Consider the following 26,142-nt stretch of genomic DNA (forward strand, 5'->3'; position numbering starts at 1 on the left):
ATGGACCAATGAGAGAATTGTAGGAGAAACCATTGCAAACAACACGCAACTACCTCAGCTCAGAAAATCAGCTGAGAGAGAGAGAGAGGAGAGAGAGAATGTGTTTGGGAGAGGAGAGAGAGATAGGAAGACAGCAAGCAACAGGAGCATGTCCATACTGTGAAGGGAAAGTGGAGGCAGTGGATGTAGAGAGACAATGGAGGTTTTTATGTCTACCAATTTGCTGCAAGACCAAGAGAAAGTTCTTCTGTACTTCCTGCGCCAAACGTTTGGTCTGTTCTCTTATATATTATTAAGAGACCACTACATGTGTGTATCTTTGCTTTTTTCTTTTTTCTTTTTTTTTTTATTTTTTTATTTCAGGTAAATAAGTGTAATGTATCTCAGCTTTTTCTTCATTCCAATTACAAATTAGATACACCATTGATGAGTTTTCTAATGATTTGAATATCTTTTCTCCTACTCTTAGTATAGTTTCTCAACAATCATATATATATATATACATATACACACACGCGCACACATACATACTAGCAACTTAAACATTTAAAAGCAGATGATTGTTAACATGGTTTCAAAACAGATAAGTTCTTGAGTTCAAATCTCACTCTTATAATCTTAAGTAGCTTGAAATATTAGCAAATAGAAACAAAAAAAATTCTATGTGAACATTTCTAAAATTAAAATAGGATAGTTCATGGTCGATTATTGTTTCGAGAGAACAAGGGGATGGGATTTAAATACGCTGTTAATCTATGAATCACATATACTCCATTGTGCCATTAATTATCACTTTTTTATTTAAGATTATAAGGGTTAAGACTGGAGATTGCCAGCCTTCAGCATCATCAAATTGCTAAGAGCACATACAGAAGGCTTCTGTTCAGGTGGGCAGTTGATCGATACATGCAATTTTCTTTTTTTTCTTTTTTTTTTTTACCTAATTTTCTTTATTTAATTTTTTGTTTGGATGATTGATATTTGTCAACTTAGTTCTGGTGATTGCCAGGAAATTTGTATCCAATATGCTCTAAGTTTTATACTTGCCAGCAAAATAGAAATCATAGATTTGTGACAATACCTCTTTGTAATAATAGAGTTTATTCAATGTAAATGTTTTTGTAATAATAAATGTACATTCTTGCACACAAACCGAATCCATACAATGACCTTAAACATTAGTCAAGTCTGACTGTATCATGAATTACACTAAAGGTGGTTTGGCATGCCCTTTGTTGTAGACAATTTGTTTTTGTTAAAACATAAATAGTGTTTTTACTGTAGGAATATTTTGAAAGAAAATAGAAATATGTTTTAGGCGTTCTATTTTTGGCCCGGCCCGTATTGCGCTATTGTTATGACTTTGATGGCTTTGAGTTATGAACAGTTGTTAAAACAAGAAAAATAATTTTTTGATGTTTTGACTTTCGATCACTGTTCCCAAAGTATTCTAGCACTGTGTAAAATAAAACAAGACTGCACCAAGCATGTTTTTGTTATCAAAATCGATACTGTAGCAGTTTAAAAACAAAAACAACAAAAATAAAACACATGCCAAACAATCCAATTGATACAAAGAAAGATGAAATTAAATAACTATAATCTTCATAAATGAAGAATTTAAATAATAGAGATGGTGAGGTGTGTTAGACATTGTCGTAAAATTGATATCGAGTATGAATGACGGTTTATATGGACTCTATGATACAACCCAATTACTTGCAGTGGTGTCCTAAAGAGCACATTCCCCAGAACAATAGTCTAGTGCCAAATCATTTTCTCGTTACCCATAAAGCAGATAACCTCATATATACATGTATGTATGTAAATATATAAACACATATAGATATAGGAGAAATATAACATGACTGAGAAAAAGAAGAGCAATTAGTGTGTGTGTGTGTGTGTGAAAAAAAATTTAAAAGTAGAAACCCAACAAAAAATATGGTGGAAAAGCATCATTTTATAGGTTGCGCCTTTCTTCCATGCTGACTGATAGATACTGTATATAGTTACGCCTATCTAAGATGTTAGTTACCTATCTAAGAAAGCAGATAACCTTTTTTTATTATTATTATTATTTTTTTTGGAGTACAGAAAAGAGAACACATAAAAAAACAGACTGTTAGTTGGATCTAATAAACAAGATACTGTTAGTTGGATCTAATCTTCAGAAGGAAGAGATCGAGTGGTTGCCAACGGAATGGTTATCAAGCCAAAAGCTTCTAATTTTTTTGTTTTTATTTTTATTTTTTGTTTTTATTTATTTATTTATTTATTTTTTACTTTAGTTGATATCAAACTTGGTTTGATTGATTAAGTTATTTATGCTCATATGTATTTATTAGAACATTCTCATAGTCCTTATTACTATCAGCAGAACTTGTTTTAGTTTTCCTTCCTATCTTTTTTCTCATATATATATATATATATATGGGCTTCGCTAACCGCAAGGCGACTGTGGATTTACAGTGGCTTGTCCTATTAGTATAGGAATTAAATTCCATTTATGATTTGTCCAGGAATTAGTTACCATTTATAACTTGTCTAGGTGTAAAAACCTATTCACTGTAACTTCTTTTACTTTATCTTACTGGCTTTGTTTATTTTTGGGTTATATATTTTACTGTTAAATAAAATCTATACCATTTAAACTTATACTTCACTTTAAATAAATATAAAAAAATTCACATTTAAGGAAAAAAAATAAAGTAAATAATCAAATTTGTTGTATTGGTAGTAAAATATATGATCCAAAAATAAACAAACGCGTAGCCGATAAATTACGTGAAATAAAAGAAGTCACAGTGGTAATAGGTTTCTACACCTAGACAAGTTATAAATGGTAATTAATTTCTAGACAAATAATAAATGGAATCTAATTCCTGTACTAGGACAAGCGACTATAAATTCATAGTCGCGCAAGACGATTGTGATTAGCAAAGCCCGAGAGAGAGAGATTTGTCCAAAATGGGATTTGAACTCTTATCTTCCTCACTTGAGATAAGGATAAGAATGTACTTTCATGTCTTTTTTCTTGGAGTCATGAACTCAACAATTTAAATAGTGATTTTAACAATTCTAAATAAATAATAAAATAATTACATAAAAGCGTTAAATTTTTTATTTAGTAGTATATCTGTATAAATATTACTACTTTGTAAAAGTTATTCTCAGAGTCTCAAAATTTTAAGAATTCTATCTTTTCTTTTTGGACGATCCAAGTACTTGTGCACTCAAAAATTATAAACAAAATATTTTACATATTTCTATAAAAATTCTTTAAAAAATTTTAAAAATTAAACAAGGAAATATTACATTTTATAGCACAGAACCCTATGACGAGAGGATCTAGGTGCACATGGATAGTTGATCATGCGGAGTGTGGGTTTCAATTTCCTAAACAGATATAACTGTTCTGAATGATATAATTAATGCATGGTGTCTTTCGATGGACTTGAAAAGCAATTCAAATTATCCGACTTTAATCGGGCATTTGATTGGTATGGACTTGAAAACCACGAAAAATTATTATATAAGTTGAATTAATAGATAAGTTGAATCGATAATTTAAGAATTGAGAAAATAATTTTATAAAAAGAAAAAGAGAAATATTTTTTTTGATGACAGATATATACCTAACAACAAATCGACTTTCACGTGACAACAAACTATTTGCGCACATACCATCAAAAAAATAATAATAATAATAATAATCTATTTACGCACAACACTTTCCTCTCTTACCCTGCACATAGCCTCTCTCACTCCTCCGCAAAACCTTCCAATCTCTTTGAGAGGATGAAACACAGTTCCGACGCCCCACCACCACCACAATTTTCACTTCTTGTCTAGTGAAGCCCGGCCACCACCACAATTTTCACTTCTTGTCACCACAACCAGTGACTAAAACACCACCACCATAACTGGCAGTCACCGCATCACCACCACTACCGGCGGGGGTTGCCAACCCACCACCACCACCCTAACCCCCACAACCACCACTACCACCAGCATGGTGGTAGAATGATGAAGTGATGACCGTGGAAGATTCAACGAGGCCGGCAGTGAGCAAGGTTATGCTCGGAGAACGTCGACAATAAAGGATGGCTGCGAGATGGTCATGGCGACGACAGAGTTGACTGGTGGTCGACGACAAGGACTGATGATGGCAGAGAACAGAACACCGGCGAAATGATCGGAAGTTGCAGGTTGTCGATACAATCTGATACAGAGAGTGTTTGGTGCGTGTAGACACGTGGTGGGCGATTCCGGCAATGGGCAAGGAAGGAAGAATACACTGCGAACAAGGATCGGCGTTGCGTACGGGATGGCCGTGAGTGACTGCAACCTATGAGCTCGGTGAGGATGGCGTCGAAGGGTGATTAGTATCACCAGGACGGGTCTGTGATATCGTCGGATCAGTAATCGGATTCCGACCAGAGACCAAACTTGCTAGGAATCCGTGGCCGACGTCTCAACTCCGTCAATCTCTTCACTCCCGACAAATCTCCGTCACCGATTGCTCTGCTTGATGGTGATTCCATGGTGCTGATGCTGGCAGCAGGAAAGAGAGAGGAGATAGATGACAGAGGAGTGAGAGAAACAGAAAAGTGGAAAAGAGCAGTGCAGCAATTGTGCAGCTGACACGCGTTGTCGGTTTTGGCGGGGAAAAGCAAGTCGGGCAGAGTAGCACCGCTCAAAGAAAAATTATTAGATGAACTTGATAAACTAATATAATAAAATTTAATATTAAGTTGGTTCACATATTAGTACATTATTGTAGAACAATTTTTTAAAATCGAATCTTGATTTAACTAGTTCTTTAATTGTTAATGGAATATGATCATCTAATAATTTTTTAAGAGTGTATTAAATTAGTTCACCAAGTGTCAAATGAACCAAAACAACGAACAATTCATGTGAGGGCAAATGGGGCACTTGCCCCATTGAAATTTTATTATATATTTTTTTATATTTTCCTAAAAAAATCTTAAGTAGTGCCCCCATATTTTGATCCTTTGCCCTCACTGATTTTTTTCTTCTCTCCCTCAGCCTTCAGCCCTCATTATTGTTTAAAATCGTCCCCATTGAAATAAATATCTGGATCCATCACTGACCGAACCATCTAATAATTTCTTGAAAAGTAGTTTAAATTATCCAACTTAAATTGTGGCATTTTAATAACACAATATTTTAAATCAGGAGATATTAAATTCTGGATTTAACAGCGTTATAATATTCTAATATAATACTTTCTCTGTTTTAAAGTGGACAGCTATTTTGAAACGATAGAGTATAATATATATGAATTTTACACACACCCATATATTATTGTATGAATATTGCATAATTTCGAATGGGGCATGCTCCCTTGAGTAGAGATGACAACGGGAGCGGATCTGGGCGAGTGTACCCTACCTCGCCCGCATAACCGTTTAAAAAATCCGCCCCCGTCCTCGCCCAAAATCGCAAAAACGGTGGAAACTTTCTACCTTATTTCCGTAACCGTTTAACATTTTTACCTTCGTTGGTACCCGCACAACCCCATTTAAGACCATAATTTATTTGTTATTGAAATAGATTTGTTCTTTTTTTCCTCCCACCTTCAGTTTTTCACCATTATAACTTTTCTTCTAATCAAATTAATTAATAAGTAATTTGCCTATCTAAATGAGACGGGACGGAACTGGGCGGGGTGGGGGGCCCTCCCCCGTCCCTGCACCAAATTCATGCGGGATATTATCACATCAAACCATTTTCGCCCAAATAAAATAAACGATTGTCTAAAATTGTCAAAAATAAAATGGGACGGATTAAATTGTCATCCCGATTTGGGAGGATCTCTCTTTGGATTGCTGAGAGGATCCATGTGTGCACATGGATAGTGGGTTTCAAGTTTATGAACAGCATAACTGCTCCATCCTCATTCAGAATGATATTGATAGTTAAATGCATGGTGTCTTTCGATGGGCTTGACAAGCAGTTGAAATTATCCAATACCCGAGAACGGTGGTTGACCAGTCGGTGGTGAGAAAAGTCCCCACAATTTCCAATAACACCAGTCACGAAACTCCACGTGGCAAACACCCATTTGCCCAAATTGTAGGCTACCCTCAAATCCAGAACCGTTGTCTGGTTAATTTATAGAAACATTGTCTGGTTAATTAAAGTTAAATGGTCTAATTTTTTGCCTGCTTTTAAAATAATGTAATGTAATGATTATTTTCATAAAAAAATTAATAAATAAATAAAAAGAAAAGAAAAAAAGAAAGAAAGAGAAAATTAAAAAAGGGGTCAAATTTCCTTCCTCTAATATGTGGAATAGTGATTTATGAGCATACTGAAAAGGGATGAGTACTTGCTTAACCAGAATTGGAAACGTAGATTTATGAACTTGAGCAATAAGACTAAAAAAACGAGAACAACATGCATGACAATCATGAGAATTTAGTAGGAGAGAAAACCGGTTTATAATTCTTTTTTTTTTTTTGTAAAAGTGGTCCTGAATCAACTATCAAGTATCCAAAGCCACACTGGTCTCCCAAGCACTAGGTCAAGGGTTTGAGATTGGTAGAAAGAAGGAAGGAAAATTAAAAGGTAAAATTTAAGCCAATGTTTAAAACCATGATAGAATCAGATCTGCACAAATATATATCTTCTTTGCAGCTGATTCAACTTATTCACTCGAATATCAGATCAAATGCAAAAGAATCTTTCAAAAGCATACAAATTACCAAAACTAAAATGATTAAAAAACGTATTGGGACGAGTGGAATCCATTTGGTATTTAAAATGCAGAGGAAATTGGATGGCTAACTCATTCGATTCCATTAAAGTCTCTAGCATTTCTCTTTTTAACAATGACGATCAACCGTCTTTGGAAGATTTTTTTCCATCAAACATGGCAGCTGAATTCTGTGGTTTTTGAAGTCCCATTCTGTGGCAATGCAATTAATAAAGAAAATGAGTTTTTATATAACGAGAATGTTAAAAAAAAAAAGGCCAGTGAAAGAAATTGTAGAAAAACTCACCAAGATCAGTACGGACAAGTTGAAGTGATTGACGAAATCAATATATACTGTTGTTTTCGTCTTGGACTCGGTGAATTGAGGATTTGATTCTCAAGTTTCTGGTTCAAAGAAGAGCGGACTCGGTGAGAATGTGAGAGGAAACATAAAATTATTTTCTTTTTAAAACTTGTACTTGTTGGGAAACGTGCAAGTTTTAAAAACTTTCCAAGAAATTTTGATTCATAGATCTTGATTCATCACATAGAGACAAGTTTTATGCAAAAATAAAAATATAATGTATCATTCAATTAATGGATTGAATACTTACATCAAAGGTGAGTGTTCTCACTTATTGCAGATCCCTTAGCAAGATACCTTCTCCTTGGATCTCCATCTTCTTAGTAATTGTTTTGTCTTTAAGAATCAATCATAAACCTCCATGAATGACTTTGAAAAATTAGGCTTGTGGGAGCCTCCATTAGATGAGAACATAAACCCTAATTTTCTAGAGAGAGAAAATAAATTCCTTTTTCCTTCTTCTAAAAATCACCCCTAAAATATACATAGACCATGTATATTTATTGGCAACATAAAGGTAAAGAAAAGGAAACAACGAATCCTTCTCAATCTCTAATTTACATGTCTCAAATCTAATATAATTCCAATATCAAGTTGGGCTATGAGTGAGAATCCATTAGGCCTATTATTTTATTGGTTACAATGAATTAATAATTGGCCCGGTCCACGGACCAAATTCAATTAATTCATAAATTAATTTCTACTCCACTAAAAGAAATTAATTGAACTCCAATTAAATAATAAATAACCTCTAAGTCAATATTACATTTCGACCCCTCTATGCATAATTAGTTATCGGATAAATAAAGTCATCAATCCGACTACTTAATTAATATATTTATTTTGATACCTTTGATTATTTCTGGTTCAATTACAATTAAACATTTGTTTGACAAAAATAATAATTTAAATATATAATAAATCATTTTGTCTAAAAACACACAAAGGCATTCGAATTTACTTTGTGATCAACCATAATCAATACAAAAATAAATACAAGTAGCAATGATGCAAATATTGAAAATATAACCCTCTAATTATTAATTACATAACTACCCAAAGTGTCGGTCTAAGGATCCCGAAAAATCCGCCGAACAAATCAAAGTAATTATTAATTAATAAAAGAGTCTATAATTTTCTCATGCTTAAGAGTCAAATGCCATGACGGTGATAGGGAGCAATTGCATACGACGGCTCTCGCAATATATCTCAACTTAATGCGGATCCAGTTCAAATCTTAATTAATTATGAGTCCATCCATAATTACCGACTATGAACCATTTATGATTATATTTATATATCATGCATTGATTGCCATTGCATACATATATATAAATATCTCTTATAATCAAATGGACACTATCAATTCTATAATGAATCGAAATATAATACATTGAATTCACCAATTGTATAAAATATAAATATTTCAGAAACGTCAGGAACATATGTTACCTTAATCCAAACAGGAATTTGCTATGCCAGGGCATATAAATCCCAACAGCTCCCACTTGCTCTCATAGCCAATTCAAATTGCACCTAACTCCAATGTTATCCAGATGATGATCAAAATTATTGATCAATGACACCTTTGATAATGGATCAACAAAGTTATGTTCCAATGCAATGTTCTAGTTACAAGTACATTTTCTTGCCGGACAATATCATGTAGAATATGATACTTCCTCTCAGTGTATCTTGTTCCTCTATAGAACCTTGGGTCATTGGTTTGTACTACTTTTGCACTATTGTCACAACATAGCTCAATAGGCAAGCTAGTATACTCCACAACCTCCAAATCAGTGAGATCAAGCCAATAGGCTTCATTTGCCGCCTTTAAGGCTGCAATATATTCCACCTGCAGGTTTGAGTCAGCAGTTGAAAACTGCTTAACAATCTACTAACTGATTTCCCTTCCATTAAGTGAACATACACTAAGTCATGAACCTCATAGTATCTACTTCTGATTGAAAATCAGAACTAGCATACCTGACTAGGACCATATCATCACATCCATAAATGAGTATGATATCATTGGTTCTCCTTAGGTACTTAATGATATTTTTCACAACAGACCAGTTATCAAGTTCAGGATTAGACTAATATTATCTGACTATCCCTACAATGTAGCGGATGTCCTGTTCGGTATAGACCACGGCATATATGAGACTCTCATATGCCAAAGTATATAGTTCTAGTCTCATTTACTCAATCTCCTCTGCCAGTCTTGGAAAACTACTTACTAGAGAGAGCAATCCATATCAATAAAGCAAGAACTCATTTTTTGAGTTATGCATACCAAACTTGATAAAAACTTTTCCAATATAGGATTATTAAGATAAACCTATTTTCCTTTTAACCTGATCTTGCAAAAGCTTGATCCTAGGAATAAGCTTACATCTTGAAAATCCTTCATTTAAAAGTAATTGAACAACTACCTCTTTATCGATGACAAAACTTCCACATCATTCTAAATGAGTAGGATGTCATATATATATATATATATATATAATCAGAAAAATAATGACATTCCCTTGTACACTCATGATTTATTCACTAAAAAAATCTTCTGGTATCTTTTTGTAGATTAAATTGCCTTCCATAGAAATCACCCTACTAGAAAGTTCTACAAGATCCCAGAATTTATTAGAATACATAGATTCCAACTCTGATTTCATAGTAACTCGCCAAAACGATCTATATCCATATCGGTTCACGCTTCCGTGTAGCTTACTGGGTCTAACTCATGTGTAACAGGGATGTCCATAATGGTCTCACCTAAAAACATAATTCTGTCGGATTGGATGATAATCCTCCCACTACATTAATGTACCGATGCAGGAATCTGTGTACTAGATGATGCTGACGCATCAATAGGGAATTCATTTATTATTCTCAATCTCTATTATAAGTGTGTTCACATGTGGTATATCTGGTACTCATACCATATTCTCTAACATTATGCTACTAGGTATGTAATTCATAATATGATCCTCCTATAGATAAACAGTGAGTGTAAACAATCAACTTTTATCATTGAAATCATAAAATAATCCATCCTAGTGACTTTTAGAGTAGCTATCAAGTCTATCATGCGTATGATCTGTTTCCAACTTACTTGTCCATATCAAGCGCACATGTGCAAGACTACCCCATATGTGCATGTGATTCAAACTAAGATTTAGTAAAAAACACAGCTCAACGGTATCCTTGAGACATACTAAGATGGAATGCAGTTCATAATGCGCATCGATGTCATAAACGCTAAACTCTTAAATGAAAGAGATAATGTGGCATAACTGATCATAAATCTAACCATGTTATGCGGAATTCTGTTATTCCTATTTGACACCTAAATGCATTTAGCGTCAATTGCGAAAAACTGGTACACAACACCCTCATTGACCATATAGTCTTTGCACTATCCCAAGAAATACTCATATCCTCGATCAGATTGAAATGTCTTGATAAGTTTACCTAATCTGTGCTCCACATCAGTCTTGACCCTCTCAGAATATACCAAAAGTATAAGACTTGTGTCGCAACAGGTAAATTTATCCAAAACGTGAGTAATCTTGCTTGGATGTTCACAAGACCACACGTGTCTGTGTGTACCGACTCCAATTGTTCTCTATGTCTATTTCATTTGGCTGATTAAGCCCTTAGAGTTATCTATCCTTCAAAACAGGATTCATAAGTTTGGTTTAGGCTCCTCAGTCTCACTAGGTAATAAACTTTCTTTGACCAATCTTTGAATCTCATTTTGATTGATTACAACCCAAAAATTGACACCAAAAAATACAATGAGTCAGGAATGACAAATTTTCTCTTAACATTCAATTTAGAAATGCAACATTAGTTTCTACATCCTGCAAATCTTAAGAGTTTGTGATTATAGTATATTAACCATTTTTCAATGCACCAGAAGCAATCGCATATCTATTCAATTTTATAAAACCAATTTTACAAAATAACAATACAGTTTTTTATAAACCACAAGTGAAACAAGAATAAGATAGCGTCTAACTTCTGTGCATAAAGATAGTTCTCTAATACTAATATCCTCATACTCTCTAATTTCAGATGTAAAACTCTCACTGACTTAGCTACAACCTTGACATCAGGTCAGGTACAAATATATTCCATATCATCGAGGCTTCTAGATTCCTGAAATCCTTGCAACGAATTGCAAAAATATTTAGTGGCTCCAAAATCTATCCATCAGGAATTAATAGATACAACCACATAGCATGGCTTAATGATTAAATATATATTTTCCTATGCCACGTCATTGCTTAGACAGTTCGTCCTTTAGTGTCTTTGTTAGCAGCAAAAGAAACAATTTAATTTACCCTCAACATACACTGCCTTATTCCCTTTAACCTTTTGGATATCCATGTTTTGTGCTAGCCTAGTCCTATTATCATCCTTCTTCTTTACTTTGCCCTTCCACTTGGGCCTAGAAGAAGATGGTATAAACTAGGTTAGATTGATAGGAATACTTATACTATTTGATTATCCTTTCATTTGTTATCAATTCTATAAGAATATCAGCGAGTATGAACTCAAACTGATTCCTTATTTAGTTCACTCTAAAAGAGTCGAACGAGTTTGGTAACAAGGCAATAATCATGTCAACTTGAAACTTACCACCCAAGTCAGCTCTATTGATCTCCAGCTAATTTTTAAATAATAAACAATCATTTTCCAAAATTCGATTTCATACTGGAGTTCCTTAGGCTATCTTGATGGTGTTCAAGTCTGACATAGTACGTAGGCATATGCCCTATCTAATCTCACCAAAACATCATATTGACATTTAACATGATGCTTGAAGAAAATAAAATAATGTAAATGTTAGCTTTGGAGCGTATTCGAGGTAAACTCTAGAATATTGCACCAAGTCATCTCATTTGCCTTATTTCACTTATTCAAAGCATTAATGTTCTCTTGGGTATCTTAAAGTAAAAGGATTAGGTTTAGGAGTAGTAAATACGTTTGTACCCTTACGTTGTGAATAAAATATCTAAATTCCTTTCCCTGTCAATATTAATGAGGTCCAGTTACATTGAATATGTAAGCAAGCGGATAAACTGGATCAGACATAATTAAATTGAATATAAATGCGTTCATACAATATGCAAGGTGAATTATTAATACTGCATGCATATTTAAAATTAAAATGAGTTTGTTTACCACATAATATAATAAATCTCAATCGAACAAGAGATCATTGTCATTATTGGTGAACAATCTCTTTTAATTAATGCGAGTCCCTCAACTCTGTAGCATAATAAATCAACCAATCAATATATCAATAACTTATCCTATTGGAGGAGTTCATTATTACTATTGTAGAGATTCATTTGCTATTAGGTGAGCACTTCCATTAAAATAATAATATGTGGGTCCCTTAACCACTGCATGAAAAATCGGATAACCAATACGCCAATAACTTATTCGGTTGGCGAAGTTCATTATTACTATTGGCGGACAAATCCCATCATCTCCATATCTCTTAAGACAACGCCTTGTCTATCTATATGAAATGATTCCCGATTATGTTTAGCCTTTCTAAAATCACCTAATATAGACCACTCCGTTGGGGAGCTAACACTATTGATTTTAGATTGAGTGTATAACGTTATTAAAACTCTAATGAAAAATAAAACATTAAATAAAAACTTAGATAACTTGTGTTTAAGGCATTGCACACAACAATTGAGAATGAAACTATTTAAAACAGAACACAATTTTTTCATACAGCACTAGAATAAAAACAATCAGATTGTAAGAACTGGCTACTGTAGGTAATATGATCCTTCAACGCTTACCGAAACCTATGTTAACAGATGGGATTGCATATTTGCACTCAACCTATGTTAACCGTATAATGATATTGGAGTCAAAATACAATTAAGAAACATTAGAAAATCTTTGTTCCACTTGCTAGAATTGGGAAAACATAGCAAATATAATTGTGATCATATAGCAAATATAAGCCAGGTGATCACATTAGCAAATATAATTGTGATCATATAGCAAATTTAAGTCGGCTTTTAACAAAGGTGGAACGGCTTTTATAAACACACACATGCATTTACAAACCATTTAAATGTGCAAATACAAACCACAAAGAAGAAGACATCAATGACAGAGAGTGTTATGAGAAATAAATTGATCTTTCTAAAGGGATTTGTGTGTCTATGCATATATGCACCGCGCATAGAATATTTTAAATAAGGATAACCAGGGCATGGCATAATAATCCAATTTCAAATATTTTGAATGTTAAGAATTTGTGTCATTGTCCCCTTGTACATTATGCCACCCAATTTTAAAGTTTTCCTCTCTCTATATATATAGACACACACAGATATATATAAATACTCCATTTATAATGTCAAGGGTTAAGTAAAGTGCGAGTTTAGAAGTTTGGACAAATAATCTTCCCCCTTTAAAATTCATCATTTCAGACTAACATTTTGTATTACTTCAGTGAATATTGTGGTCTGTGCATATATTTTCTTTTGCACACCACTTTGAAGTTTGAACATGTGCCCTGAAAAGGAACTTTAAATCTAATCGAATGGCCAGAATTTTCTCCACATAAGCCTACAGTAGATACACAATCTGAGCAATAATGCTCCAATACTTGAGACCCATCAGGACCAAATATTGATATTCAGTCTTCCACTTAATCACAAGGCTTATGTATACTCTTTTTGATTCTGGGCTGTCCATTGACTCCATGGATCCAATGGTTATTTTATGATTATGTAATGTCTATGGATAACCCCTTTCATTCATTCACAATTGACAGTGTAACGCACCCATTGGCTTTCATTGTCTAAATAATTATCTGCAAGATATCTTGTCTTGGCCGGAAAGATTATGTTGGGGGCTTAAGCTTTTAGAATTTACACACACTTGTTAATTATAAGTTCCCCTGTTCTTCAAAGCCAATCCAATGGAGATGAATGTTGCAATGGTGTTCTATAGTAACCGCTATTACCAGTGTTAGTCAAGAAGATAGGGACATTTCTAACCTTTGGCTATTCAAAAATTGTGACTAGGAAAAAAAGATTATATGGGCTTTAGAGATATATGTTAATAAAGAACCCTCACTGCAATGCTTAAAGATCTATGTTCGTTCCCAAACAATTGCTACAAATAAATATGCCCCAAATCTAATATGGGTGTATATATTTATAGAGAGATAGTCTGATAGAGAATACCTGCGAGTGAGGCTGAGAAACAAACTCCTGGGCGATTCTCATTGATTCCATGTCCTCGAGATGGAGACAGAAGCTGACAGACACATCATAATCGATTAGGAGCCATTTCAGGGACTCGAAGTACTCTCCTCTGTTCTTCAGAATGTCACCAATCACGTTCGCCCACCTTGCTTCTTCCTGCCGGTTGCCCACCTCCACGGCGTTCCGGTAAACGTACTTCGCGGCCTTTAGCTGAGCATTGTCTTTCGCCATTTTTGGCTGTGAAGAAGATGGATCAGATCTAGGGTTTTGGTCTGGGAATTGGGAGGGTTTTTAGGGTCTCTTTTCTGTTTTTCTGGCGGTTTTGTATTTGTGGTTTGTTTAAAACACCTGCTGAAATACTTACCCAAAAATACCTAATGAAATTCCGCCAAATGCTTTATGGGCTTCCATTTGGACTTTCTTTGGGGGAAGCGATTTAATATTTTTAGTTTTATAATCAAAACTCTAAAAAACTATAATGATAAAAATATTTAAAAATATATTTTCAAACTACCATAAAATTTTAAAATTAAAAACATCATCATTATTAGCAGAAATCAGGTAGTTATTTTTTAAAATTGTAATTTTTTTATAATAGATAAAATTTATGAAGTGTACCTATAAAATTGCATATTTCCTCAAAATATATATATATATATATATATATATATATATATATATATATATTGTTGAATATAATACTATGAGGACTGCTGGTTACAGTCGCATACGACTGTAGAAGGACAATGGCACCTCTCATTGGTTGAAAAACCAATCATAAAAGGTATAATTAGTGCATCTTAACTTTAAAAACTAAAAATTTTGGACCAAATTAAAAACTAAAAGGTAATATATATATATGAAACAAATGAAAGAAGGAAAATGAAGATACCTTCTTTCATTTGTTTCATATATATTATCTTCAATCTTTATTTTATTTTTTTTAATAGTTCTTAACTGTTTAATATATATACACACACTATCGTGCATTCTTCTTCTGTTTTTAATTTCTTCATATTTTAAATAAATTTTGCATGAACGTGTGTCTCAGCAAAATATATATATATATATATATATATATATATATTAGGAAAAGACACGGGCGATACACGTGATGAATGTTTTATAACTTATTTTATTATTTGGTAATTATTTTATTAAAATATTACCTATTTTTTAGTCGTTTTAATAATGATTTGAAATCTTTTATTTTAATTCATTTTATTTATAGAAACACTTTTATTTTAATTCATTTTATACCAATTAATAAATATTTTTTATATTAATAATTCTTTTCTAATTAGATTTCCTTTTATTAAAAAAAGTCATAATAAAAGCTAATTTGTGATAGAGTTTTAGAAAAATTATTTAATTTTTTATATCAATTAATAAATATTTTTTTATATTAATAATTCTTATCTAATTAGATTTTATTTTATTAAAAACTCATAATAAATAAATAAATAGGTAAATTGTGTTAGAATTTTATAGAAACTCTTTTAAAAACTATTTTTATATCAATTAATAAATAAAAATAATTATATCAATAATTCTTGTCTAATTTGATTTTTTTTCTTAAAAAACTCATAATAAATAGATAAATATGTAATTTGTGTTAAAGTTTTATAGAAACTCTTTAACCATATCCTAGTCTAATGTGATAGAGTTTTATTGAAAATATTTTATATTCTTTAAAAATATCATTGCCTAATTAGATTTTTTTTATTAAAAACTCATAATAAAAGGTAATTTAAGTTAGAGTTTTAGAGAAATTATTTTATTTTATATCAATTAATAAATATTATTTTATATAAATAATTATTGGCTAATTAGAATTTCTTTTATTAAAAAACTCATAATAAATAGATAAATAGGTAATTTGTGTTAGAGTTTTATATAAACTCTTTTAAAAAATTATTATTATTTCTTAAAAATGTATCCTCATCTAATTATATTTTCTTTTATTAAAAAACTCATAAGAAATAGTTAAATACAGGCTATATGTAATAAAGTTTTAAAGAAAATAAAATAGGTAGTTTGTAGTAGAGTTTTATAGAAATTATTTTATTTTCTTTAAATATATTAATAATAAATAGGTTATAGGTGATAAAGTTTAAGAAAAATTATTTTATTTTTATATCAATTAATAAATATTTTTATATTAATAATTATTGTCTAATTAGATTTTTTTTGATTAAAAAACTCATAATAAATTGATAAATAGATAACTTATATTAGAGTTTTATAGAAAAAAATTTAAAATCTCTTTTTATATCAATTAATAAATATTTTTTATATTAATAATTCTCGTCTAATTATATTTCCTTTCATTAAAAAACTCGTAATAAATAAATAAATAGGTAATTTGAGTTAGAGTTTATTGAAACCCTTTAAATATATTATTGTCTAATGTGATACAGTTTTATTGAAAATAAAACAGGTAATTTGTGGTATAGTTATATAAAAATTATTTTATTTTCTTTAAATATATCCTTGTATAATTAGATTTTCTTTTATTAAAAAATACATAATAAAAGGTAATTTGTGGTAGAGTTTTAGAGATATTACTTAATTTTTTATATCAATTCATAAATATTTTTTATATTTATAATTCTTGTCTAATTAGATTTTCTTTTATTAAAAAATTCATAATAAATGAATAAATAGGGAATTTGTGTTACAGTTTTATAGAAACTCTGTTAAAAAATTATTTTATTTTATTTAAATATATCATGTTTAATTAGATTCCTTTTATTAAAAAAACTCATAATAAATAGATAAATACAAGTTACATGTAATAGAGTTTTAAATAAAATAAAATAGGTAATTTGAGGTAGACTTTTATAGAAATTATTTTATTTTATTTAAATATATTCATAATAAATATGTAAATACAGGTTATATGTGATAAACTTTTATAGAAAATAAAAAAGCCAATTTGTAGTAGATTTTTATACAAATTATTTTATTATTTTTAAATATGCTATTGTTTAATCCGATTTTATTTTATTTAAAAACTCATAATTAATAGATAATGTCATAAAGTTTTATAAAAAATAATTTGTGGTAAATTTTATTCAAATTTTTGCATTTTCTTTAAATATATTCTAGTCTAATTAGATTTTTTTATTAGAAAAACTCATAATAAATAGATAAATTGGTAAAATGTGTTAGAATTTTATAGAAACTCTTTTTGTAATGATCCGGTCATTTTCCTTCATTTCCTTTTTCAGTGATTTCTTTTTTTTCGTCATTTTCCCGTTTATCGTTTTTCCTTTTATAACCTCACTTTTTATGCTCGGATTGGATATCGGCTTTGCATGCATCCATAATATTTGACTTCCATGACATTTGTATTTTTACTTTTATAGAATTTACATTCCAGTTACTTACTTTTTGTAAAAGGGCATGGATGCATACTTTCTTGTAAAGATTCTTGATTTTTGAGATTTTAGTGTAATTATGTAAAATAATTATTTTTCGTTTTAGGGACCATCTTGCGATTTAATTTGGAAGATATTTTGAAAAATAACCTTTGTGCAATTTTTGAAAAAATATGACAAGTGTCACAATCTCATGAAGCCACTTGTTGGCATTGGGCTGGATAGACTTGGAAGCATGATCTTGTGACATGTGGAGGGTAGAGATTCACCCACTTGTGTGGCCTAGGATTGGTGCACTTGTTGGCTTAGATGGTGTAATACCCCTAATTTTAAAAGGATAGTCCCGGTATTTTAATACTTATTTTCTGGCATTTTTGTTGCATTTTTGGTTGTTTATTTGTTTAATAATTGTTTTCTGTCATTTATTTGTTTATGTGCCTTTGTATTTTAATTAACTGATTAATTGCTATTTACTTGTATTGTTTGATTTATTTACTTTAATGGTTTGATTAATTGGTTGGTTAAATGTAATTTTTTAATTAGAATTTTATTTTTTAATTAAATGGATTTAATTAGCTTACATTAGTGTTATTTATTGTAGTTTTAATTTAGGGTTTTATTTTTGAAGTTACGTTTTGAGTAGCCGACATAGGTTGTAAATTAAGTCGTTTTCTGCTCCTTCTCGGTTTCTAATTAGGATTAGGGTTATGTATACCTAAGCTTATAAATATAACAGTACGTGTATATAGGGTTGGAAAAACTCTATTCACATACCAGAGATTGTGAGAGAAACAGAGAGAGATTTTGTGAACAACAAAGCAAGTTCGGTGAGGATTTCGACTGTGGCTTAAAGGTTGGACTTAGGAGGAGGGACGGTAGAGTAGTAAGAGGTTGAGTTGACAGAAAACGGACGTCGTCAGAAAGCTTAGGAAGACGGCGACAAGGTTTTGATTCTAAAACTGCACAGGCAAGTTCTATTCTGTCTCTCCCTTTGGCCTGTGTTCTGTGCATCCCTGGATAGTCTCTAGGGTTTTAATTAAACGTAAATTGAATCTTGCATGCTTAGTTTGTGTTAAATTAATTCTTTGTAGGTGTTTTAATTTAATCTGTAACTATTCTTGTAAGTTGGAGTTCAAGGTTTGTGTTAAAGCATAATGAATCGGCAGCGGTTTTAATCATTGTAATTAATTCCAATTGTTGTAAACAAATCATTAGGATGCTACTGGGTATAAATAAGACTCTTAGGTTCAGTCTTAAAGAGAAACAGAAGAGTTGGAATGGCCAGAGACGAAGCAGATGATCAGAAACGAAGCGGAATTGGACTGGAGGCTCTCAGAGAGGGAGAGAGCCGACTCCATGGAAGTGGGAGCCGGCTCCCACCCCTTTAGAGCCAGCTCCAAGAGGCATGGAGCCGGCTCCATGCATTAGGGAGCCTGCTCCCAAGTTCATAGAGCAGGCTCTCTCATGTTTGTGCGTTCTGGACTTTTCTGACGGTACTGTTTGTTACTGTTTGGACGTTTGGATCGTTCCGATTAGTTTTGGGACTATACTGGGGGGTTTTAATAATTAATTTCAAGGGTTATTAAGGTCCCTAATTGCATAAATTACCCCATTATATTAATGGAATTAACAGTGTGAAATTTAACAACTTTGCATGCTGTTAATGGTTGGAAGGAAATTAATTGCCTAGTTTTTATTCAGCGATTTAACGATCTATGGCATGAATTTAAATATTGTTTTAGATGCATAGTAGGGTTATTTTATTAATAGATTTGACCTATGCATGCTTTGGATTTTAAATTGTTGAAATGTTAGTTCTTTTCTGCAATTACATGAATAAAGGATTAGATTTAATTGCTGAGATGTTTTACATTATTCTACAATTAACTGGATAATGGTTTTGAGCTGGATTATGGTTTTAGATTTTAATTGTTGAAATACTATACACTATTCTGCAATTAACTGGATTATGGTTTCAAACATTAATTGCTAAAATATTATACACTCTTCTGCAATTACCTGGATTTTGGTTTTGAACTGAATTATGGTTTTGGATTTTAATTGTTGAACAATTATTTAGGTTCTGTAATTTTCATGGATGATGTGGATCGTATGCACCGGTATGGGACGGTAGCATACTAGGGATGGTTTAGCTCAGAACGCTAAGACCTACCCTATGGGAATAGGGAATGGATTGTAAACATTGAATCCTACTTATATTTAGGTCAGATTAACTGAGTAAGTTGAGTGACTACATGGATTAACTGTTGATTGTAGTTAAGTCATATCAATTGAATAAGTTGAGTGACTAATTGGATTATAAATCGTATGTCAAATTAGTGAACAATGGAATGACATACTCTGGTTTTGAACGGACTTTAAATATATGATTATGGTATCACGAGATGAGCTTGAGTCTCAGGCTCGTAGATTAGGGTGCGTATATGCAGTGGATGCGTAGCTGGCTATGATAGGTTGAGGTGTACCCTGTTAGGTCTAGATACTCATGCCCACATTTGGGTGCGTTTTTGCATGTTACCTTCTATTCAGGTTGAGACCCATTTGTAGTCCAGCGAATGTCCCTTAGTGTGGATTTATATATACTTATGGACTAGATAGATATTGTGAGATATCTAAGATGTATCTGTGTATGGGGTCACTGTATGGATTGCAGATAGATTGTAACTTGTTCGTGGGCTTGACCCACTCTTATATTCTTTTCAGGTACGGGACGGTTCCAGCTTTAGAGCTTGATCGTGCTTATCGGAGACAGTCACTCATTCATCTGTTTAAGTATGACTTCTCTCTATGTTTTAGTTTGGGATTTTTTTTTTTTCAGTTATTCAGTTCAGTTGGGATTTTTGTTTAGGGGTCCACTAGATGGATTCGCGAGTTGTACTCTTGGAAGTTTTGGAGAATTGGGTTATTATTATTCATTATCGTTTGGAGGATTTTATATTTAATAATTCTTTTTAGTTTCATTATTTAATTCCTAAATCTTTTTATTTTCTGTGTTCGTTTATATATTAATTGTTTGATATTCCCTCGGGTTTGGGTTTGGGCTTGGGCTTGGGCTTGATTAACTCATGTCTCGGATTCGAGGGGTATCACAGATGGTTGACAAGTGTAGGCTTAGGATTAAGCCTAGGAAGGAGCCATGGATTGGTGACAAATGAAGGTACCAAATTAAGTCTTGCATTGTGTGTGTGAGAGAGGTAGTGTAGGAACACCTAGTGAGTAGAGGACTACTAGATCATCTACCCACCACTTTTTCTGTTTTCATCTTTATTCCCCTTTTACTTTCATCCAAACCTTACTGCCATTAAAGGAAAAGCTCGGCTTAGAGCTTTGACTTCATCTTCGGCCTCCTTCCACTCACCTTAGACCTTTAGCTTTGAGAGATAAAAGTTTTCTTTCACTCTCCTCTTCATAAACCCTAGACTTTTTATCCATTTTGTGCTTGGTTGCTTTGGATTATAGAGATTTAATTCTCTATTGAGGTAGGGGTGGTAGTATGTTTATACTTTCAGTATTTTATAATTCTTTGTGGTTTAATATATATTATATACATGCTTTGATATGGTAATCTTGCATATTATAGGAAATTCTCACCTTTGACTTAGGATTTATTGATTTATGCATGTATGTTATGTATTTATATTATGTAGAATTATTGTTGTCATATAGAATTCTTATTGACTTGAATTAATATATTTATTGTGATGATAATTCTATATTTTTGTGGATTACTAAATGTTCAGATTTAGTATATAAAGCTTATTGTTGAGGCATGAATTAAATTGATAAGTTAATGGTGTGTATTGTATATAATATCATGATGAGCACTTGTCATTTGGTATGCCATTTTAGACTTGAATCCCTAAGACATAGTTTGTGTGGTTTCAAAATACTTGTGCATGGAAGGTGGTTTACATGCCTTAAATTATGGTATATAAGTTTTGGACTTGATATATTTTGAATCCTCTTGGGACATTGTTATAAATGACATGGCTAAAGTTGGCTCTAGTACGAGAGATAGAGAGCTCCCTATATTAGTGCGCACGGGGTGGTATTCCCAGCGGGTTAGTCCCCGAAATAACCGTTTAGGTCTTGGCTCTATCCGATATTTGATGTTCAAGTTTTCCACTAATTGATTTCGCATTCAATTCTAAGTTGGCAACCAATGTTTAATGGTGACTTATGATTTCCGTTATTTGCGAATTGATGTTGTTAAGTACATTGATATTGTAATTGCATTGTTATAGAATCATTTAAGTTAGTTTAAGATGATCCCTTAGAACACCTTAAACATAGACGTTAAGTGGAATGATCCCTTGTATTCGTCTATATTGATTTCAATGATATTGAAATTTTAGGGTATACGCATATGCTTTTGCCTACGAGTAACTTGATTACTCACCCTAGTTGTTTGGATTATTTTATAGGTAAGGAGACTATGTTCTCGGATGCTCATCATCCTTAGAGGCTTATAAGCAATTTGGAACATTTTTTGTATTTTGCTATGCAAATGTTTAACATGTTTAATTCTGGATGTTAAATTTTTGCATACCATGGATGTATGATATTTTAGAAGTTAAGATGGCTTCCTTGATATGTAATGTGTATCTTAGTACACTCTCTGTTGCATATTTTGTATGTATAACATGAGGCCGAGGGCCATTAATCTTAAAGTTCACAAGTATGTTTGTTTTTAAATTTGTTTTGGATCATTGGGAATGCATGTAGAGCCTTAAACTTGCTTCTATTTTATCGTTCGGTAAGTTTTAGCCTTCTGTTTTGTCGTTCAGCCAATTCATTTTGCTCTCTGTTTTGTCGTTCGGCCAATTCATTTGCTCTCTATTTTGTCGTTCCGCAGTCAGAACGTCTAACCATGCAAGTTCGAATGCTTGAACCCTTTGTCAGAACGCTCGACCATGTAGGTCAGAACGTCTGACCATATAAGTCCGAACACTTAAGCCTTTTGGCAGAATGCTTGAACCTTCAGTCAGCATGGTCGACCATGTAGGTCAGAACGTCTGACCACGTAAGTCCGAACACTTGAAACTTTAGTTAGAACACTTGGATCATATAATCTGAATGTTTGAACCTTTTGTCCAAACGCCTGACCATGTAAGTCAAAAACGACCGACCCTTATAAGTCAGAACGATCGGCCTTGATGAGCGCCAAACTGGTGCTCGGCCTTGATGAACGCTGAACTGGTGCTCGGCCTTGATGAGTGCTAAACGGATGCTCAGCCTTGAAGAGTGCCGAACTAGCACTCAGTGTTGTTGAATGCCAAACCAACACTCAGTGCTTTGGCCATGGACAAGCACTCGTCCATGTCTCAGAACATTTCATTTCTTTCTCCTTGATCACCTTTCATTTCCGCATTTCGGATCCGTTATCGGGTCATCTTTTGGTCATCATTGACGCACCGGGTTTATAAAACTTGGGCCGTCACACTTTTTATATCAATTAATAAATATTTCTTTTATATTAATAATTATTCTCTAATTAGATTTTCTTTTACTAAAAAACTCAAAATAAAAGGTAAGTTTTGGTAGAGTTTTAGAAAAGTATTTTATTTTTTATATCAATTAATAAATATTTTTTGTATTAATAAATCTTGTCTAATTAGACTTTATTTTATTAAAAAACACATAATAAATTGATAAATAGGTAATTTGTGTTAGAGTTTTATTAAACTCTTTTAAAATCTCTTTTTATATCAATTAATAAATATTTTTTTATATTAATATTTTTTGTCTAATTAGATTTTCTTTAATTAAAAAATTCATAATAAATAGATAAATAGATAATTTGTGTTAGAATTTTATAGAAACTCTTTAAATATATCGTTGTATAATGTGATAGAGTTTTATTGAAAATAAAATAGCTAATTTGTGGTAGAGTTTTATACAAATTATTTTATTTCTTTAAATATATCATAGTCTAATTAGATTTTATTTTATTAAAAAACTCATAATAAAAGGCAATTTATGGTAGAGTATTAGAGAAATTATATTATTTTTTATATCAATTAATAAATATTATTTTTGTATTAGTAATATTTGTCTAATTAGATTTTTTTTTATTAAAAAACTCATAATAAATAGATAAATAGGTCATTTGTGTTACAGTTTTCTGGAAACTGTTTTTAAAACTCCTTTTATATCAATTAATTAATATTTTTTATTTATAGTTTGAAATAAATATTTAGATAATTTGAATTTTATTAGGTAATTTTTAATTTGAATTTTATTATGTAATTTGAAATAAATTTTTAGGTAATTTGAATTTTTTTAGGTAGTTTGTAATTTGAATTTTATGAAAACTCTTTTATAAAAGTATTAGGTAATTTTTAATTTTAATTTTATTAGGTAATTTGAAATAATTTTTTAGGTAATATGAATTTTATTAGGTAATATTTTTTTCAATTAATAATTATTATTTTATATTAATAAATAAATACTAAAACACATATTTGAATTTTATTAGGTAATAATTTGTGGTAGAGTTTTAGATAAATTATTTTATTTTTAATATCAATTAATAAATATTTTTTATATTAATAATTCATGCCTAATTAGATTTTCATTTATTAAAAAACTTATAATAAATAGGTAATTAGTGTTAGAATTTTATAGAAACTCTTTTAAAAAATTATTTTATTTTCTTTAAATAAATTTTTGTCTAATTAGATTTCCTTTTATTAAAAAACTCATAATAAATAGATAAATACGAGTTATATGTGATAAAGTTGTAAAGAAAATAAAATAGGTAATTTGTGATAGAGTTTTATATAAATTATATTATTTTCTTTTAATAATTTTTTTCATGAATAAACTCATAATAAATAGATACTGTGATAGAGTTTTATAGAAAATAAAATAGCTAATTTATAGTAAATTTTATTTAAATTATTTTATTTTCTTTAAATATATTCTTTTCTAATTTGATTTCCTTTTATTAAAAAAAACTCATAATAAATAGATAAATAGGTAATATGTGTTAGAGTTTTGTAGATACTTTTTTAAAAACTCTTTTTAATTTCAATTAATAAATACTTTTTATTTTAATAATTATTGTCTAATTAAATTTTCTTTTATTAAAAACTCATAAATTGATAAATTGGTAATTTGTGTTAGATTTTTATATAAACTCTTTTAAAATATCTTTTTATATCAATTAATTAATATTTTTTTATATTTATAATTTTTGTTTAAATAGATTTCCATTCATTAAAAAGCTAATAATAAATAGATAAATAGGTAATTTGTGTTAGAATTTTATAGATACTCTTTAAATATATAATTATCTAATGTGCATTATGTGATAGAGTTTTATTGAAAATAAAATAGGTAATTTTTGGTAGCGTTTTATAGAAATTATTTTATTTTTATTATAGAAATTTGTATTCTTAGCTAGCAAAAAATAAAAAATAATAAAAATTGAAAAAAAAACATATAAAAAATTTTCAGCAACAAATTCATTTAATAATTAAGTCCAACCGAAAACCCAAAAACATTGAAATCTGTATTAAGAATGAACCAAAAATAGAAAATAAAAACTGTGAGAAAAATTACATTTCAAAGTAAAGTTATAAAGAGTAAAATAAAAATAAAAGTAAAAACTAAAGAAAAATGAATAATGATACTTCTAAAAAATAAAAAGTAAAGAAAAAAATTAATAATAATGACTCAAAATAATAATAAATTATGAATGAACCAAAATAAAAATAAATAAATAAAAGAAAAAAATCACAATCCAAAGTAAACTTACAAAATCAACCACTTCTAAACATCAATTAGAAAGAGAAAAATAAAATAAAACAAATCAACTACTTCTAAACGTCAAATAGAGAGAGAAAAATAAAAATAAAACAAAAGAAAAAAAAATAATAATAATGCTTCTAAAAAGAAAAAGTAAAGAAAAAAATTAACAATCCAACCTTCTCAATACAACAAATTAAGAATAACAAATTTTAAACCATCCAAAGTATACTTACAAAGAGTAAAATAAAAATAAAAACTAAAGAAGAATGATACTTCTGAAAAAGAAAAAAAAAAAAAAAAAAAAACAATAATGACTCAAAATAATAATAAATTAAGAATGAACCAAAAATAATAAAATAAAAAAATGAAGAAAAAAAAATCAACCACTTCTAAGCATCAATTAGAAACACCAATTAGAATGAGAAAATAAAAATAAAACAAATCAACTACTTCTAAACGTAAACATCAATTAGAAAGAGAAAATAATAATAATAACATAATAATAATTTATATATATATAAAAAAAAAAGTAAAGAAAAAACTTACGAGCCCAATTATAAAGAGAAAAGAAAAAATATGCACACCACAAGCCGGACCTAAGATATATATATATAGGTTATATGTGATAGAATTTTA

At 30.6% G+C, this 26,142-nt stretch overlaps 1 protein-coding gene across 2 annotated transcripts; it reads right to left on the reverse strand.

The window, feature by feature from the left end:
* Nucleotides 1-6,521: 6,521 nt before the first annotated feature.
* Nucleotides 6,522-14,701, reverse strand: LOC132267627 (protein TONSOKU-like). Of its 2 annotated transcripts, XM_059768758.1 has the most exons (3): nucleotides 14,327-14,701; nucleotides 7,035-7,132; nucleotides 6,522-6,940 (listed from the first exon to the last, which is right to left on the reverse strand). In XM_059768758.1, the coding sequence occupies exons 1-2, from the start codon at nucleotides 14,576-14,578 to the stop codon at nucleotides 7,040-7,042; spliced, it is 345 nt and encodes a 114-aa protein (XP_059624741.1). In that variant the 5' UTR covers nucleotides 14,579-14,701; the 3' UTR covers nucleotides 6,522-6,940; nucleotides 7,035-7,039. The 2 variants fall into 2 exon arrangements, with proteins under 2 accessions (XP_059624741.1, XP_059624742.1); XM_059768759.1 differs by lacking the exon at nucleotides 7,035-7,132 and having other exon boundaries at nucleotides 6,530-6,940.
* Between the last annotated feature and the right edge of the window lie 11,441 nt (nucleotides 14,702-26,142).

The sequence above is a fragment of the Cornus florida genome, unplaced genomic scaffold (assembly GCF_030987335.1).
Source record: "Cornus florida cultivar Cherokee Brave unplaced genomic scaffold, ASM3098733v1 CherokeeBrave_3.0.0_Hap2_Chr07, whole genome shotgun sequence".
Taxonomy (NCBI): domain Eukaryota; kingdom Viridiplantae; phylum Streptophyta; class Magnoliopsida; order Cornales; family Cornaceae; genus Cornus; species Cornus florida.